Genomic DNA, 15,294 nt, shown 5'->3' on the forward strand with positions numbered 1-15,294 from the left:
CATATTCAATGACAATTAATAAGGCTGAAGGGCAAACATTTGAAAAAGTTGGAATACATTTGCCTCAACCTGTATTTTCTCATGGCCAATTATATGTTGCATTTTCAAGAGCACGAGCTATGAACGATATCAAAGTAAGAGTTATGACACTCGATTGGGATAACAGACAAGGCCAAAACTGTCAAGGAGACGAGCTATGAAAAGATGTTTCTGCCAAAAGGTAGCCACATCTGCTCACCGTCTACGAATCTTGTGTTGTAGCCACAGCACGTTAGTGCATCATCATCCACAGCATATTGAACCTCCCATGTAAGGAAGGAGTGAGAGTAAATGGACTGACTGCCTGAGCAAAGGAACACGTCCCTTCCACAAAAAGCCAAGGAGCAGACCACTCCACACTACACAAATGCAAACTAGATGGTCAGAGAGTAACAAAATAGAGAGACGATAAAAGGTAATATATAACTTCTACCAGACCTTTCAATGTTATCGTCCTCTCGGGCCCCATTTCGGGGTGAAACTGATCACCCTGTTCATAATGTCACTCGAGGTCTGGTCCAAACGAGACTCCAATCGACGAAACCGAACCATTCATCCATTGGCCAACGACGCTGGATGAACAATCTGGTCTTGCTTCTCGAAGTACCAAACCGCAAGCCCACTGGCTCATACGGATTCATCTCTGCCCTGGTCCAAGTCGCATTCCTTTAAAAGGGATAATAGATAGCTACAAGTCTGAAGGCATGCCTTCACTACAGCTCACTTCCAGGACCACCAACGTATCATCCAGATCTAGGAAGTATATCAGTACTTCGAAATCCAGGCTTTTCTAGACCGACTAAGAGAAGCATATACTGATGGGCATGAGAGCATGCATCCAGGCCTCGCAATATCTATTATCCAGTAACCTGAGGTCGTTTGTTAAATGTCAGATGTACTATAAGTACCATTTTCCACTGAATACTACCATGGCAGCAGGAAAATGGTGAGAGAATCTATTTACTTTTGGTTGAAAAACAATCTGGTTTACATAGCGTTCAGGGATTACTTGAAGGCTCCACTTAGAAGTCTTCAGATCTCATTATTTGAGAGAAGATCCCAAATTCTGTTAATAGTTCATCATTTAATCTATTTTAATGAGTTGTAGTGTTTGTGGCAACAGCAGAGTTGTTTTTGTCATTCTGCTACTGTAGTACTTTTCATTTGGTGTGTAATTGTACTTGTTATCGTTACGGTTGTTGAGGCTGACACTTGTTACAGAGGTGGGGTGGGTATTAATATTTTAACTTTGGCCTATCGCAGGAGGAAAACATTCATACAAATAGTTCCATTTTCCTCTCAAAGCGCCCCACACTGACCCCTCTGGCTACAGTCTAATATTGTGTTCAAAATAAAAAGTTTCAGAAAGATCTCAAATTTTGGCTCCAAGGGAACAAAAATCAGAGGAAACGACTAGTCATTTACAGTTGTGATTGGTTCTACAACAATGAATAACACAATTTATCACTAATAGAAAAGACAAAATATTTTTAAACTTAAGGATAAAAAGGTAAGACATCTTATTTGGCAAAAAGCAATAATAATAATAATAATAATAATAATAATAATAATAATAATAATAATCCTTTCTACTGAAGGCACAAGGCCTGAAATCTTGAGGGAGGGAAGTAGTCGATTATGCCGACCCGTGTTCAACTGGTACTTATTTTATCGACCCCCAAAAGGATGAAAGGTAAAGTCAACCTCGGCAGAATTTGGACTCAGAAAGTAGTGACAGACGAGAAATACCACTGAGCATTTCACCTGGCATGCTAACAATTCTGCCAGCTTGCTGCCTTAATAATAATAATAATAATAATAATAATAATAATAATAATAATAACAACAATAATAATAATAATAATAATAATAATAATAAAATAAAAAAACTTTTTTAAAAAAACATTTTAATATCTATACAAGACTGGGTAAACCCAGAATGTTCTCCAAAGTGGATGTGATTATTTTATTTAATTATATGTATGTATCTATCTATCAACATACATGTGTGTCTGTATGTGTGCATGTTTATATAAGTTTCTTTCCAGTTGTCAGAAAAGGACGAAGATATCCAGAAACCATAAATATATCTGTGACAGCTGTAGGTAACGTCTAAAAGAGGTGGCCGACGCTAAGGTTCCTAGGTTTTCTAGCTGCAATAATAAAGCAAATATTACAAGAATTATAATGTGAAACAACAACTAAAATAACAAACAATGATCTCTAATACTGGCACAAGGTCAGAAATTTTCGAAAATGTTTTGATTTCCGTAGTTAACTGGTACTTATTTTATCAACTTTGTAAGGACGAAATACAAAGTTTACCCAAGTAGAATTTCAACTCAGTGTTTGTTAGGAGAAATTAAATTATTTTTCAGCATACAAGTCAAATTTTTAAAACCAACATTTATAACCAAAAAAAGTGGCTGACCTATACACCAAAATGATACTGAAGACCAAATATGCCATTGTGAAATGCAGTAGGATTTTGAAAGTTGGTGACAATGTTTGGATGTTTGCAAAATATAGTATGTCGACTTGTAGGCAAGAAAACACATTGTGTGTGTGTGTGAAGTTTTCCAGTACACAAGTCAAATTTTTCAGACCAACATTTAAAAATTTGTGAAAGCAAGTGGCTTATTAGTTAGGGTATTTGGCTTAAGGTCATAAGTTCAATTCCCGGTGGTGTGCTGTGCCCTTGATCAAGGCACTTTATTTCACGTTGCTCTCATCCACTCAGCTGGCAAAAATGAGTTGTACCTGTAATTCGAAGGAAACAGCTTTGTACGTTAAAGGTATGCATGTCTGTGGAGTGCTCAGCCACTTTCACGTTAATTTCATGAGCAGGCTGTTCCGTTTATAGGATTGATTGGAACACTCGTCATCATAACCGACATGGTGTCATTTAGTTAAATATGTATCGAATTTTCCAGCACACAAGTCAAATTTTTCAGACTAAAATTTACAGTCAAAAAGATAGATCAACTTATACACCAAGATGATATGGAAGACCAAATATTCCACTGTGAAATGCTGTAAGATTTGGAAACATTTGATTATGTTTTGATGCTTACACTATATACTACGTTGGTGTGAAGCACATGGCTCAGTGGTTACAGCATCAGGCTCACAATCATGAGGTAGTGAGTTCGAATCCCGGAGAGGGCTGTGTTTTGTGTTCTTGAACAAGACACTATCTCACATTGCTTCAGTGCATTCAGCAGTAGAAATGAGTCACAACATCACTGGTGCCAAACTGTATTGGTCCTTGCGTTTCCCTTGGATAACATCAGTGGCGTGGAGAGTTGAGACTGATATGTATGGGCGACTGCTAGTCTTCCATAAACAACCTTGCCCAGACTTGTGCCTCGGAGGGAAACTTTCTAGGTGCAATCCCATAGAGGTTCATGATTGAAGTGGGGGGGAGGGTCTTTACCCTTTTACCCTCATTGACTTGTATACCAGGAGATTCCAGTGGACCAAAAAACTTATTCAAAAAATTTTATGAAACTTGATGCTATAAAATGCCAACTCTTGTGAGGTTAAGAGGATAACTTTTGATCAAATAGCCATGAGGTCAAATATTAACACAAACATACACATAACAGCCATTGTGTTGTACTCCTGAGAATTCTGAGATTAACAGTTACTGATTCCAGAATGATTCAATAAAAACAACTATTTTATCTCTTCCAAAAGATGAATCTTAACATCCTTCTTTTATCAACCATTTGGATTTGTTCTGGAAGTTTTCAATATCTTTTACTTGTTTCAGTCATTAGACTGTGGCCATGCTGGAGAACCACCTTGAAGAACAAAGGAAGTGACCCCCCCCCCACCACCGTATATTTTTTTTAAAGCCTGGTACTTATTCTATCAGTCTCTTTTGCCAAGCCCCCAAGTTACAGGGACATAGACACACCAACAGAAAGACACAAACACACACACACATATATATATATATATGCATGACAGGCTTCTTTCAGTTTCCGTCTACCAAATCCATTCACATGGCTTAGGCCAGCACAAGGCAATAGTAGAAGACACTTGCCCAAGGTACTATGCAGTGGGACTGACTCCAGAACCATGTGGTGGGGAAGCAAACTTCTTACCACACAGCCATGCTTCATAATCATCATCACTTAATATTCACTTTCCATGCTGGCATGGGTTGGATGGTCTGACAAACTGGTAAACCAGATAGCTGCACCAGGTTCCAGTCTGATTTGGCATGGTTTCTATGGTTGGATGCTCCTCCTAATGCTAATGCCTATAGCTACAGTTTTTCTTTTTTTTTTCAATTTTAAAAGAAAAGCTAGCATCACCCATAACCTTTACAGCCCTCCCCTACACTGGCAGGTGTTTGATGTGGTGGATGCACTTTAAAAGAGGACAGACAGCACACTAGTGAAGTCACTGCTGTGGTATGTGGCTTTAATCTGATCTCTGCACCTTAGGGATTAAATATGAAACTGAAAATGACAAAGAGGTGTAAATAAAGCAGTTGAGTAAAAGAAACTTACAAAATAACTTAATAAGAACGAATTGCTGGCTTGACATGTGGACAGTCTTCTGGTTTTAGTGTGTCATCAATTACAGGTCTGTAGAGAAGTTCAACCTTTCAAAATGAAACAAACAACAAAGAATGTAAAAATACAATTTTGAAAAATCAAAACCATAAGTCATATATAAACTGAAAACGCTAATATTGACTGTTTAATGCTGTATGCAGGTATGTGTATATCTGTGAGAGTGTGAATGTATACATGTATGTATGTATCTTAACAGAGGAAACCCTCCAGTAAAATTTCAGTCTGTTAAAATGGAAGTAGTGTTTATAACAGACAAATACACTGAAATCATCAGCATTCTAAACAGCTATCCAGCCAAAAATATTCTACCTGTTTTTATGTTCAAACTTGCCAGATCTGGCTCCTCACACCTACCCTACAATGTCATTCAGGCTATAGTAGAAGACACCTACCCATGGTGCCATGCAGTGGGACTGAACCTGTAACCATGCGGTTGGGAAGCAAGCTTCTTACCACACAGCCACGTCTGTCAAGTTTATTGTGGTATTGTGAGTTGCAGAAAATACCAATTTCATTTTTTGATAGCTATTTAACAATTCAATGTCATTACAGAAATAACCATGAAATTTAATTTCATGGTTAAAGAAAGGGTTAACTCACTTTACTCTCTTAACACAAAAATAGTATCTCTTAACATCCTTTCTCACCGAACTTGAAAAGGAAAGGAGCAGAAAAACAATGTAGGATTGTGATGTCCAAAATAAAGGTCAACTTACTTTCCCTGTTTCAGGATCACAATAACTGACGGTATGCTTTCTCCAATGTTCAGATTTCTTCTCTTGTCCTTCAACAGATTTACTGTAGTCGAATTCATCCACTCGGTCCTGCTCAGTGAAAATGGAGAGCAACGGAAATAAATAAAAACTTTCATTTCATACATGAGTTATGTGTAAAACAAGTCAAGAATTTCAAGTAATCAAACTCCATTTCAATATATATATATACATACATGATGAACTCTCTCGAAGATGACGTATGAGCATTCAGCTTTGGTCGAACGACCTGCACAAATGATTTGTTTATAGAGATCAAATGCCCATACCGTCCATTAGCTCACTCTCTGTATCAAATCAATGTTGTCTGAACAGGTGCACAGTGTACCACACGTCAAGTGTTGAAGTGATCGCAGAGCAGCGTGAGATGAGGTGTCTTGCTCAAGAACACAATGCACCACTCGGTCTAGGAATTGAAATCATGATCATGACTGCAACACTAACCACTAGGCCATATTTATATGTGTATATATATATATCATCATCATCATCGTTTAACGTCCGCTTTCCATGCTAGCATGGGTTGGACGATTTGACATGGGACTGGTGAACCAGGTGGCTACACCAAGCTCCAATCTGATGTGGCAGAGTTTCTACAGCTGGATGCCCTTCCTAATGCCAACCACTCCGAGAGTGTAGTGGGTGCTTTTAAGTGCCACTGGCACAAAGGCCAGTCAGGCGGTACTGGCAATGGCCACACTCGAAATGGTGTATTTTATGTGCCACATGCACAGGAGCCAGTCCAGCGACACTGGCAACGATTTCGATTCGAATGTCTTTTCACGTGCCACCAGCACAAGGGCTAGGAAGGTGACGCTGGTAACGATCACGCTCAAATGGTGCTATTTACGTGCCACCAGCATGGAAGCCAGACAGCTGCTCTGGCAACGATCACGCTCAGACGGTGCTCTTAGTGCTCCACTGGTTCAGGTGCCATCACGATTTCGCTTTTGCTTGCCCCAACAGGTCTTCGCAAGCCGAAACACATCTTTTATCTTTTACTTGTTTCACTCATTGGACTGCAGCCATGCTAGGATACTGCCTTGAAGTGTTTAGTTGAACAAATCAATACTATTTTTTAAGAAAGCTGCTTATTCCAGCAATCTCTTTTGCCAAACCACTTTGTTGTAAGAACATAAACAAACACCAGTTGTCCAAGTGGTGGTGGGACACACACACACACACACACACTTATTTAATTGTCACTAAATGTGGCTGAGGGTGCCGAAGCACCTACACTGCTAGCAAAACTCTTATTTCTAACAATGTAGGTGCTTTGGTACCCCCAGTACATTTAGTGAGAATTAAATTTTTCCTTTCCTTTATGGTATTACATTGTGCCCAGTTGATTATATTAATATTTAGTATATACATATAGATACACACACAACAAGCTGCTACACAGTTTGCGCCTACCAAATTCACTTGCAGGGCACGGACTGGCCCAGGGCTATAGAAGACATTTGCCCAAGGTGCCATACAGTGGGAATGAACCTAAAACCAGGTGATTGCAAAACAAATGTCTTAACCACAACAATCATCAATAGCAGCAGTTGAACTGGGCTCTTTTTTAATGATACAAAACCTTATCTTTTAACAAGTAGAACAAGAAAGAGTAATTTACAATGTACAACAGTACTTGCCTTAAAGTCCTCCCTGGCATGAGCCCCACGAGATTCTTTCCTATTTTCGGCAGCATGGATAGCCTGCACAGCATTTAACATGAGATTTTGTAGTTCTAAAGTCTCAATGAGATCTGTATTCCAAACCAATCCACGATCACTCACCTGGAGAAGAAAATAATTATTTTGATTATAACAAGTTACTCCTACATAGACATGCGAAAAGCAAATGCTAGGAAAGAGAGTGAGAGAGACAGATACACATAGAGAGAGAGAGAGTGTGTGTGTGTGTGACTGTGTGTGTGCATGTGGACATGGATATTATAATTGTATGTGATATGAATTAGTTACCAAGTTACTTGTAACACCAGGTGAGCACTGGTTAACAAGAGATTTTCTTAGCTGCCTTCTCCGAGAAGACTTGAGGCTTTAGAAACATTTCCAGATGATCAAATAACTAATCCTAATAAATGTGTATCACCATCATCCATCATTTTGAAACTTTTAGTCATGAAGAAATTTTAGAATGTTCTCTCTGATCCACAAGCTGCCAAAAGGCATTGGGGTCCAAGAACAGTTGGTCATCCACTGGCTCAAGTGAAGAGATTCTCTACAGCAAAACTATTTTCTTTAATGATTGAGTAAAGGAGATAAAACTTATGAAATACAGATATCATCAGAATTCAACATCAATGTTCCATGCAGTTTGACAAAGATTAGATTGATCCAAAGACTGTATCATGTTCTAATGTTTGTTTCGGCATCGTTTCTACGGCTCGATCTCCATCCTAGTACCAACCACTTGACAGTGAGTGCTGGGTGCTTTTTACATGCCACTGGCACTACTGAGGTTGCCATGCAGTTTGTAAATCTACAAAGCCTGAGGAATGGGAGGAGTGCATTCTTATGTTAGATGAGCGTGGTTAAGATATGAGAGAAGAAATTAGTGCAGAGCAAGTTCATGTTGTAGAGGAGAAAGGTAGTTACTCACATTTAGGGGAGTCAGATAGTGAGATATGCAAATAAATATTACTAATAAGAGAATCAAAGCAAGCCAATGAGAGAACACTCTACATGCTTATTTGACTTACAAGAAACAACAGTTAAATGGCTCTCAAACCCTGCCCTAATATCTTTAAAAAAATGGAAGAACATATTAGATAATGTTATCGGGAAAGATGAAATGGCCATGGTTAGAATGTCTTTAATCATAGATCTAGTTGATCAGAGACTGACTTGGGACTCAACAACAACACAGAGCAATGGAGTTGAGTGGGGTTTTTTTGTCTGTTGCTAGTGTATGGCCAATGATAAAGTCTGCAACAAGGGATGAGAGACTGAAAGACATATCCAATCCATACCATAAGACAATATTATTCGATCACAGAATGAGAATGAAAGATACATGTACCTTGAGGTACTGCAAGATTGTGAGGTAATGGAAAAGAAAATGAGGGAAGCTTCCAAAGAAGACAAGAGAAAGGTTACAGAGGTGCTTGAAACTAAACTAAAAGGAGGGAATATATACATATTTATAGTTTTACTGAAGGCACAAGGCCTGAAATTTTGATTGGGAGGAAGTGATTCAATTACATCACAACCCCAGTGCTTCATAGGTATTTATTTCATTGATTCCATACGGATGAAAAGCAAAATTGACCTGATAAAACCAGAAGAAATGCTGCTATGCATTTTGTTCAGTATGCTTACAATTCTGCCAGACCGTCACCTTTTAATGGAAGCCAAGTCATTAAGGTAATCAATATGAAGACCATGTCATTGTTGAAATACTCTGGTGTTTTTGTTGATTTTTGGGTTTTTTTTTTTTAAGTGGAAAGACAAAGCCACAGCAATTAGGTACAAGAAACTAGAAGGCTGTTCCAAATGCATAACACACACCACTCTAAAAGTAATACTGGCATCAAATTCTTTCAAATTTTGGCACAAGGCCAGAAATTTGGGGCAAGGAGACGAGTTGATTACGTGAACCCAATACTCAACTGGTACTTATTTTATTGACCCTGAAAGAATAAAAGCTAAAATCGACCCTGGTGACATTTGAACTCAAAATGTGCAGTCAGAAGAAATGTCACTAAGCAGTTTTTCCAGTGCAGTAATGATTCTACCAATTCACTGCCTTCTTACTCTAAAAGTAATATTGACAGGCTCTATTTACCAAGAGAAAAAGGCAGAGGCTTGTCGAATGCAGAGGACACCATCAGTGCTACAACTTGGGGTCTGAAATGATACACGATTAAAACTTACACTGCATGATCTGAGAACCCAATACTTTACCCACCCATGGCAAATCATCACAGTTACTTCAACTGCCACACCTAGAGACATGCTGAACACAAAACAGAACAGAACAAATAGTAAGAAGCTGAAAAATACTCACTTTTAGATCATTCATTTCAGTATAAATGCCATCCATCACATCACAACCTTTCTTCAGAGTATCACCTTCTCGGAATACTGCAGCATGAGACTGCATGGCCTGAAACACAGAACACCAATATGAATGACTCCGAAACAAGGTAGATGCTACATGGTAGCTCACTCTCTTAAAAATACCAGTCAAATTTCCTTCAAATCGCACTCTACCATCTTGCACACGAAAAAAAATTACATTGGACACTGTGGTTGTGGTTCTGGATATACAATGTCTGAAATAAAAGTTGGGTTTCATTGATCAGAGCTGACATGAAGCTTAACACACACAAATAAGGTTTTATTTTATTACTGCACATAGTTTTTTTTTCTGTTGGTCTTTTACAAATACAAACAACAATGATTACACACTGGGAGAAACGTATTGCTTAGGACCTATGACAAGTTAACTGATATAGCAATCTGTGACTGACTTACCACAACTGGAAAGTAATTGTGCTATATTCATGGTGACGAAAATTTTTGTCTACAATCTGCCATAATCAGCTGGATGTGGTGATGGAAATGGCGACAACATATAGCGGCCTCAACAGTCCGCGATTACCACCAGAAACCACCTTTATATAAGGCACAATGAGAAAGTTCCAGAAAATCAAATCATGTGATGGTTTGATGCTGACTGGTCACTTAATAGATTAATCATTTGAAAGCACAGTGGTTTGATCGTGACATCTACTTGGCTACCTAGCAATTTGGTTTTGAATCACCACTACAAGATCATCTACATTCACTGGCCCCTTATAAAGTTGCCATATATTACAGAAAATCTCACACAAGTCTCAAAGCTAAATGCAATATTTAGCACATGGGTGGAAGGCCTAACATACTGCCTGGTTTAACCCCATTATTTGGTCCTTAAGTGCTTTTAAGAAAGGTTCACTATTGCAAGTATTTAGACTAGAACTACAGTTCCTTCCTTGCCCATATTTTTACCACAGCAGGTTTTCAGGTAAGGTATCGAGGTAATTGCCTCTATACCTGCACAACTAGATCTCTCTTATAGCCTTTCTTCATCTTGCAGAATCAATTCCCTGTAAACACATTGGAGTCTAAGCTTGAATCTCTGTTGAGAACCACTGCTCTACATGGTCATTTGTTTTGTCAAAAATACTAACCAAATGTTCATCAAATTACACCCTAACATCATCAAAAGGGAGGGACACATTGGGTAATGTAGTCCTTGATATACAATGTACTTATAGGTGGACAAGGAAGTCATGACCGGAAAGCCTTTAACCATAGGTCTGCTGAGTCACAGCTGACCTGGAACAAATTCATATTCATACCTTTTGCATCTTCAGACGCAAGTCTGCTGTTGAGATACTTCCATTGGCATGGCGCAGTTTGTCAAGATTGGCAACAGACGCTTCACCAGCATTCTGCAAAAATAATTTGAAGAAAATTAATAATTAATGCAATAATTTCAACTACCATATATACTTGTGTAAAAGACGAATTTTTTTGACCATTTTTTAGGGTCAAATTTATGGGGTCGACTTTTGAGGGGCTGAAATTCAAACTAGTATCTGAAGTACCATATTAACAGCAGAAGCCCAACTGATCTCTAAGCGAATAAAACAAAAACACAATGAAATACAGTAATATTACCAATTCTATGCATCAAAACACACGTCCAAGTAAATAACAAAACCCATAAACAAAACCACAAAGTTCTTATGTGCAGTTACCAGTAAATGTCCATAATGTGATGCAGAGCTGTTAATCTGGAGTAGGGATTCCCAAAATGTGTTCTACAAAACCCCAGGGTTCCCTGAAAGTTATCAGGAGTTCCACGGTTTTAGAAATGATGTCAAAGGATTCCACAGCAAAAAAAAGTTTGGAAACCACTGATCTAGTGATTAAATAAATGTTTTTAGGCTTACTGAAGTCATGCCTCTATATGAATTCATACAGTGGTGTTTGCTGTTGTCCGCCGATAGTGCTGTCTGTGAAACATGTTTCTCACCATGTAAACAATGAGTGTATGATGCATGTGTTTATTGTATTTGGAGATAAGGAAAATATAAAGGTTGCATGGGAACTACTGATCTAGTGATTAATTGAATGTTTTTAGGCTTACCAAAGTCATGCCTTTGTACAAATTCAGACAGTGGTATTTGCCAGTGTTCGCCAATAGTGCTGTCTGTGAAACACCCTATTTTCTCACCATGTAAACAAGTGTATGATACATGTGTTTATTGTGCTTCAAGATGTATGCAGGCTTGCAGCGTATCCTGTGCATACATTTTAGTAATGGTAATGTAGCACACATCAACAGATGTGTAGTGCTCGCTATTAAATGGTGTTTTGCAATAAGCACTGAGCATTCCATTATAAGCACCAAACATTCCACCTATAGAGCAGGCTAAAGTCAGGTAGCCACACAATTTTGTAACAGCGTTATTTCTATGTACAGGATAATATGATACCTTGGCCCACCAATGTTGTCCTGTTGTTCATGAAATATTAGGGTCGACTTTTATACGGGGTCTATGGAAAACTCCCAATATTTTGGCCAAAAACAGGAGGTTGACTTTTACATGAGATCAACTATTACTAGAGTATATACGGTAATCTTTAAACCTTTTAGCATTCAGATTACTCTGACAAAGGTAATGCTTATTTATTCACATTGTTTTGAATTAATCATGCTTTATCTCGTAGCTTCAAGATGTCGATGATGTGATTGTATATTTTTAGAATGAAACCACAGAGTATGTATGAGGGGCCAGATTTAGCAAGTCTGCACTGGATTGGATATGGCTAAAGGGTTAATGTCCAAGATTATTGGGCAACATCACTGCACACTAAAAAAGAAAAGCAGTTGCTGAAGAGAAAAGAAACTGCTGGGCACTGACTGATTCCACCTTGTCTACCTCTGCTGTGACCAACAGAAGCATTTACAGGTAATACAGATATAGACTGAAGTGTAGAGAAATTACAGCACATTATGACTGCCATACTGCACCCACAAAGGGTGACCCACTGCATGCCAGTGAGTGCAATACAGTGCTTAGCTAGGTAGAGGCATGGCAAATCTGAAAACAGATCTGTGGTGTGGGTTGCACTAAATCATTCAATCAACTACTTAGGTCTGCCTTAGGTCTACTTGATCGGAGTTGACTGGAGGCTAAACAACCAAGACAATAACAGAAAATATAAAGTATATCACAGTTTTTCAATTCCATTCTACAGTCACTGCAACATCCTCCACAGCGTTATTAAAGGCACAAGCCACCTTATTAAGTAGAAGGAATCTCATGTCGCATTTCATTAGTAATCAAGGTTACTAAGATTAAATTTTTTTTAAATAATAACCTACATGTAAATTAACTAATTACAGCAAATCCAGAATTTAAAAAGTAACAAGCAAACAATCGAAGACTGTAGTTGTTATAGAAAATAAATGAGAAAATATCCAGAATGACCAAGTACAAAACTTCTACCAACTCATGGATCAGAAGTTCAAATTCACTGGTATTTAGTTCAACATTGATGATTTAAATCATATTTAAAACCCAGTTTCCAACAAGACAGACCTTTCTTCTCTCATTTGACCTGCTAAAAATAGCAGCCAAACTGCCATCAAATGACATGTCTTTAACTCTTTAGCATTCATATTATTTTGTCTAATGTAACACATATTTATTCACATTGTTTTGAATTAATCATGCATTATCTTGCAGCTTGGATGCAGAAAGGGTGGTCAAAACTGAAAGACATCTGATTACGGTACTCAAACAGGGCTGACCTGAGCAAAACAACTAAAGACACAAACTGTTAATGCAAGCAAAAATTCAACACACCTGAGAAATCTTTCCGATGGTTTCTCCTGGTTTATTCTCTTCAGCTATGGTGTTGGCACATGCTCTACCAAACACAACCAAATCCAGCAATGAATTAGCTCCAAGGCGGTTAGCTCCATGGACAGATGCACAAGCAGATTCTCCACATGCGTAGAGACCAGGAACAACAACATCTCCAGTTTCTGGTCTGTATGTAATAACCTATTTATGGGAAAAGCATAAACAAATAATATAAACATATAACACACACACAAATTTTTTAATGGTCAAATATGAAATACAAAGCACAGAAGACAAAATGGAAATAATTCAAGATAGGTACAAGTATGGCTGTGTGGTAAGAAGTTTGCTTTCTAACAACATAGTGCCAAGTTCAATACCATTGTGAGGTACCCCGGGCAATTGTCTTGCGCTCTGGCCCCAGACAAAGCAAAGCCTTGTGAATGGATTTGGTAGACAGAAACTTAAAGAAGTCCATCATACATGCATGTGTTTGTAGAGAGAGAGAGAGAGAGAGAGAGAGAGAGAGAGAGGCTGTACTCAAGAAGGTCCGTACCCCGCAGCAGAAGTGTCAAGACCAATCCTGCTAGTGGTGTAAAGTACTTGTGACAGGGCCACATAAGACCACCTGTGCAGTGCCATGTAAAAGCACCCAACATGGTTGGCATTAGAAAGGGCATCCAGCAGAAGAAACCATGCCAAATCAGACTGGATTTGCTAGCTCTGGTCAAACCGTCCAACCCACACCAGCATGGATAATGGCTATTAAATGATGACATATATTATTTTACTTGTTTCAGTCATTTGACTGCAGCCATGCTGGAGCACTGCCTTACATATGTGTGCATGTGTCCCTGTCCATATCCTTCAGTGTCACTCATTTCCAATATACTAAGAGAGAGTGTGTCTGGCCATGGTGAAATATTACCTTGCTTGGAAACAGGCCAGGGTTGGTGGCAGGAAGGGCATCCAACCACAGATCTGCCTCAATAAGCTCTGTCAAACCCATGTAAGTATGGAAACGTGGATGTTATGATGAAATGATGAAATACAAATAGAATTTCAAGTTCATATTAAACTTTGACTCTAAGAAGCATAAAATCTCATGAATAATTTCTTTCCGAATAACAGAGGTTTGCGAGTTTGGCATTCGTTCTCATTTCTTATTATACAAAATGTAAAAAAGAAAAATTGCTCCTGGAAGGCACATCAATTCCTAAAACCTAAATACTTGATGATATTGGACCATTCAACAATCATAATCAACAAGCAATAATCGACCATTTTGCTGGGTCATGAATTTTTAGGTATGGGCATAGCTGTGTGGTTAAGAAGCTTGCTTTGCAGCCACGTGATTTCAGGATCAGTCCCACTGCAAGGAACCATGGATACGTGGCTTCTACTATAGCCCCAGGCTGACCAATGTATTGTGAGTAAATTTGATAGACAGAAACTGTGCAGAAGCCTACTGAGTAAGGATAGGTTGTTTGTCTACATCTCTGTGATATAGCAGTTGCACAAAATAAGTACCAGAGTCTTAAAAAATAGGTACTAGAGTCAATTTGTCTGACTAAGGACTTCAAGGTGATACTCCCCACCCCAACACGGCCACAATCCAATGAGTAAAACAAGGTTAAAAAAAGAGATAAAAGAAAATAACAAAAAAAATATAAATACGTTAAAATAATCACTAACCTGTCCCCTATAGTTGGTTGGGATACCTCCCATATTGTAATGCACAGTGGGTAAAACAGGAATAGGTTCACGTGTGACATCAACACCGGCAAAAATCATGGCCGTTTCAGAGATTCCTGGTAAACGAGATTGAAGAACTTCCGCAGGCAAGTGAGAAAGCTGTAGATAAACATGGTCTTTATCAGGACCAACACCCCTAGAAAGAAAAAAAAGTGACACAAAATGTTAGCTTTAAAAACCAATTTTTTCTTTTGTATGCACTACCACAAACATCATTCCCTCACTAACAAATTATCTAACCTACAAAAAATAAGAA

The 15,294-nt window shown here is 38.4% G+C and overlaps 1 protein-coding gene across 1 annotated transcript in view; it reads right to left on the reverse strand.

Annotated features, from left to right (window-relative positions):
• Positions 1 to 184: 184 nt before the first annotated feature.
• Positions 185 to 15,294, reverse strand: part of LOC106882182 (succinate dehydrogenase [ubiquinone] flavoprotein subunit, mitochondrial) — a 40,509-nt gene continuing 25,399 nt past the window's right edge. The window contains exons 9-16 of the mRNA XM_052971309.1: positions 14,979 to 15,174; positions 13,284 to 13,484; positions 10,764 to 10,856; positions 9,425 to 9,523; positions 7,048 to 7,191; positions 5,348 to 5,455; positions 4,563 to 4,657; positions 185 to 2,192 (exon numbers count right to left, since the gene is read on the reverse strand). Of these exons, the coding sequence (XP_052827269.1) occupies positions 4,571 to 4,657; positions 5,348 to 5,455; positions 7,048 to 7,191; positions 9,425 to 9,523; positions 10,764 to 10,856; positions 13,284 to 13,484; positions 14,979 to 15,174 (928 nt within the window). The 3' untranslated portion in view covers positions 185 to 2,192; positions 4,563 to 4,570. The remainder of the gene's footprint in view (positions 2,193 to 4,562; positions 4,658 to 5,347; positions 5,456 to 7,047; positions 7,192 to 9,424; positions 9,524 to 10,763; positions 10,857 to 13,283; positions 13,485 to 14,978; positions 15,175 to 15,294) is intronic.

Source organism: Octopus bimaculoides, chromosome 10, assembly GCF_001194135.2.
Source record: "Octopus bimaculoides isolate UCB-OBI-ISO-001 chromosome 10, ASM119413v2, whole genome shotgun sequence".
Lineage (NCBI taxonomy): Eukaryota > Metazoa > Mollusca > Cephalopoda > Octopoda > Octopodidae > Octopus > Octopus bimaculoides.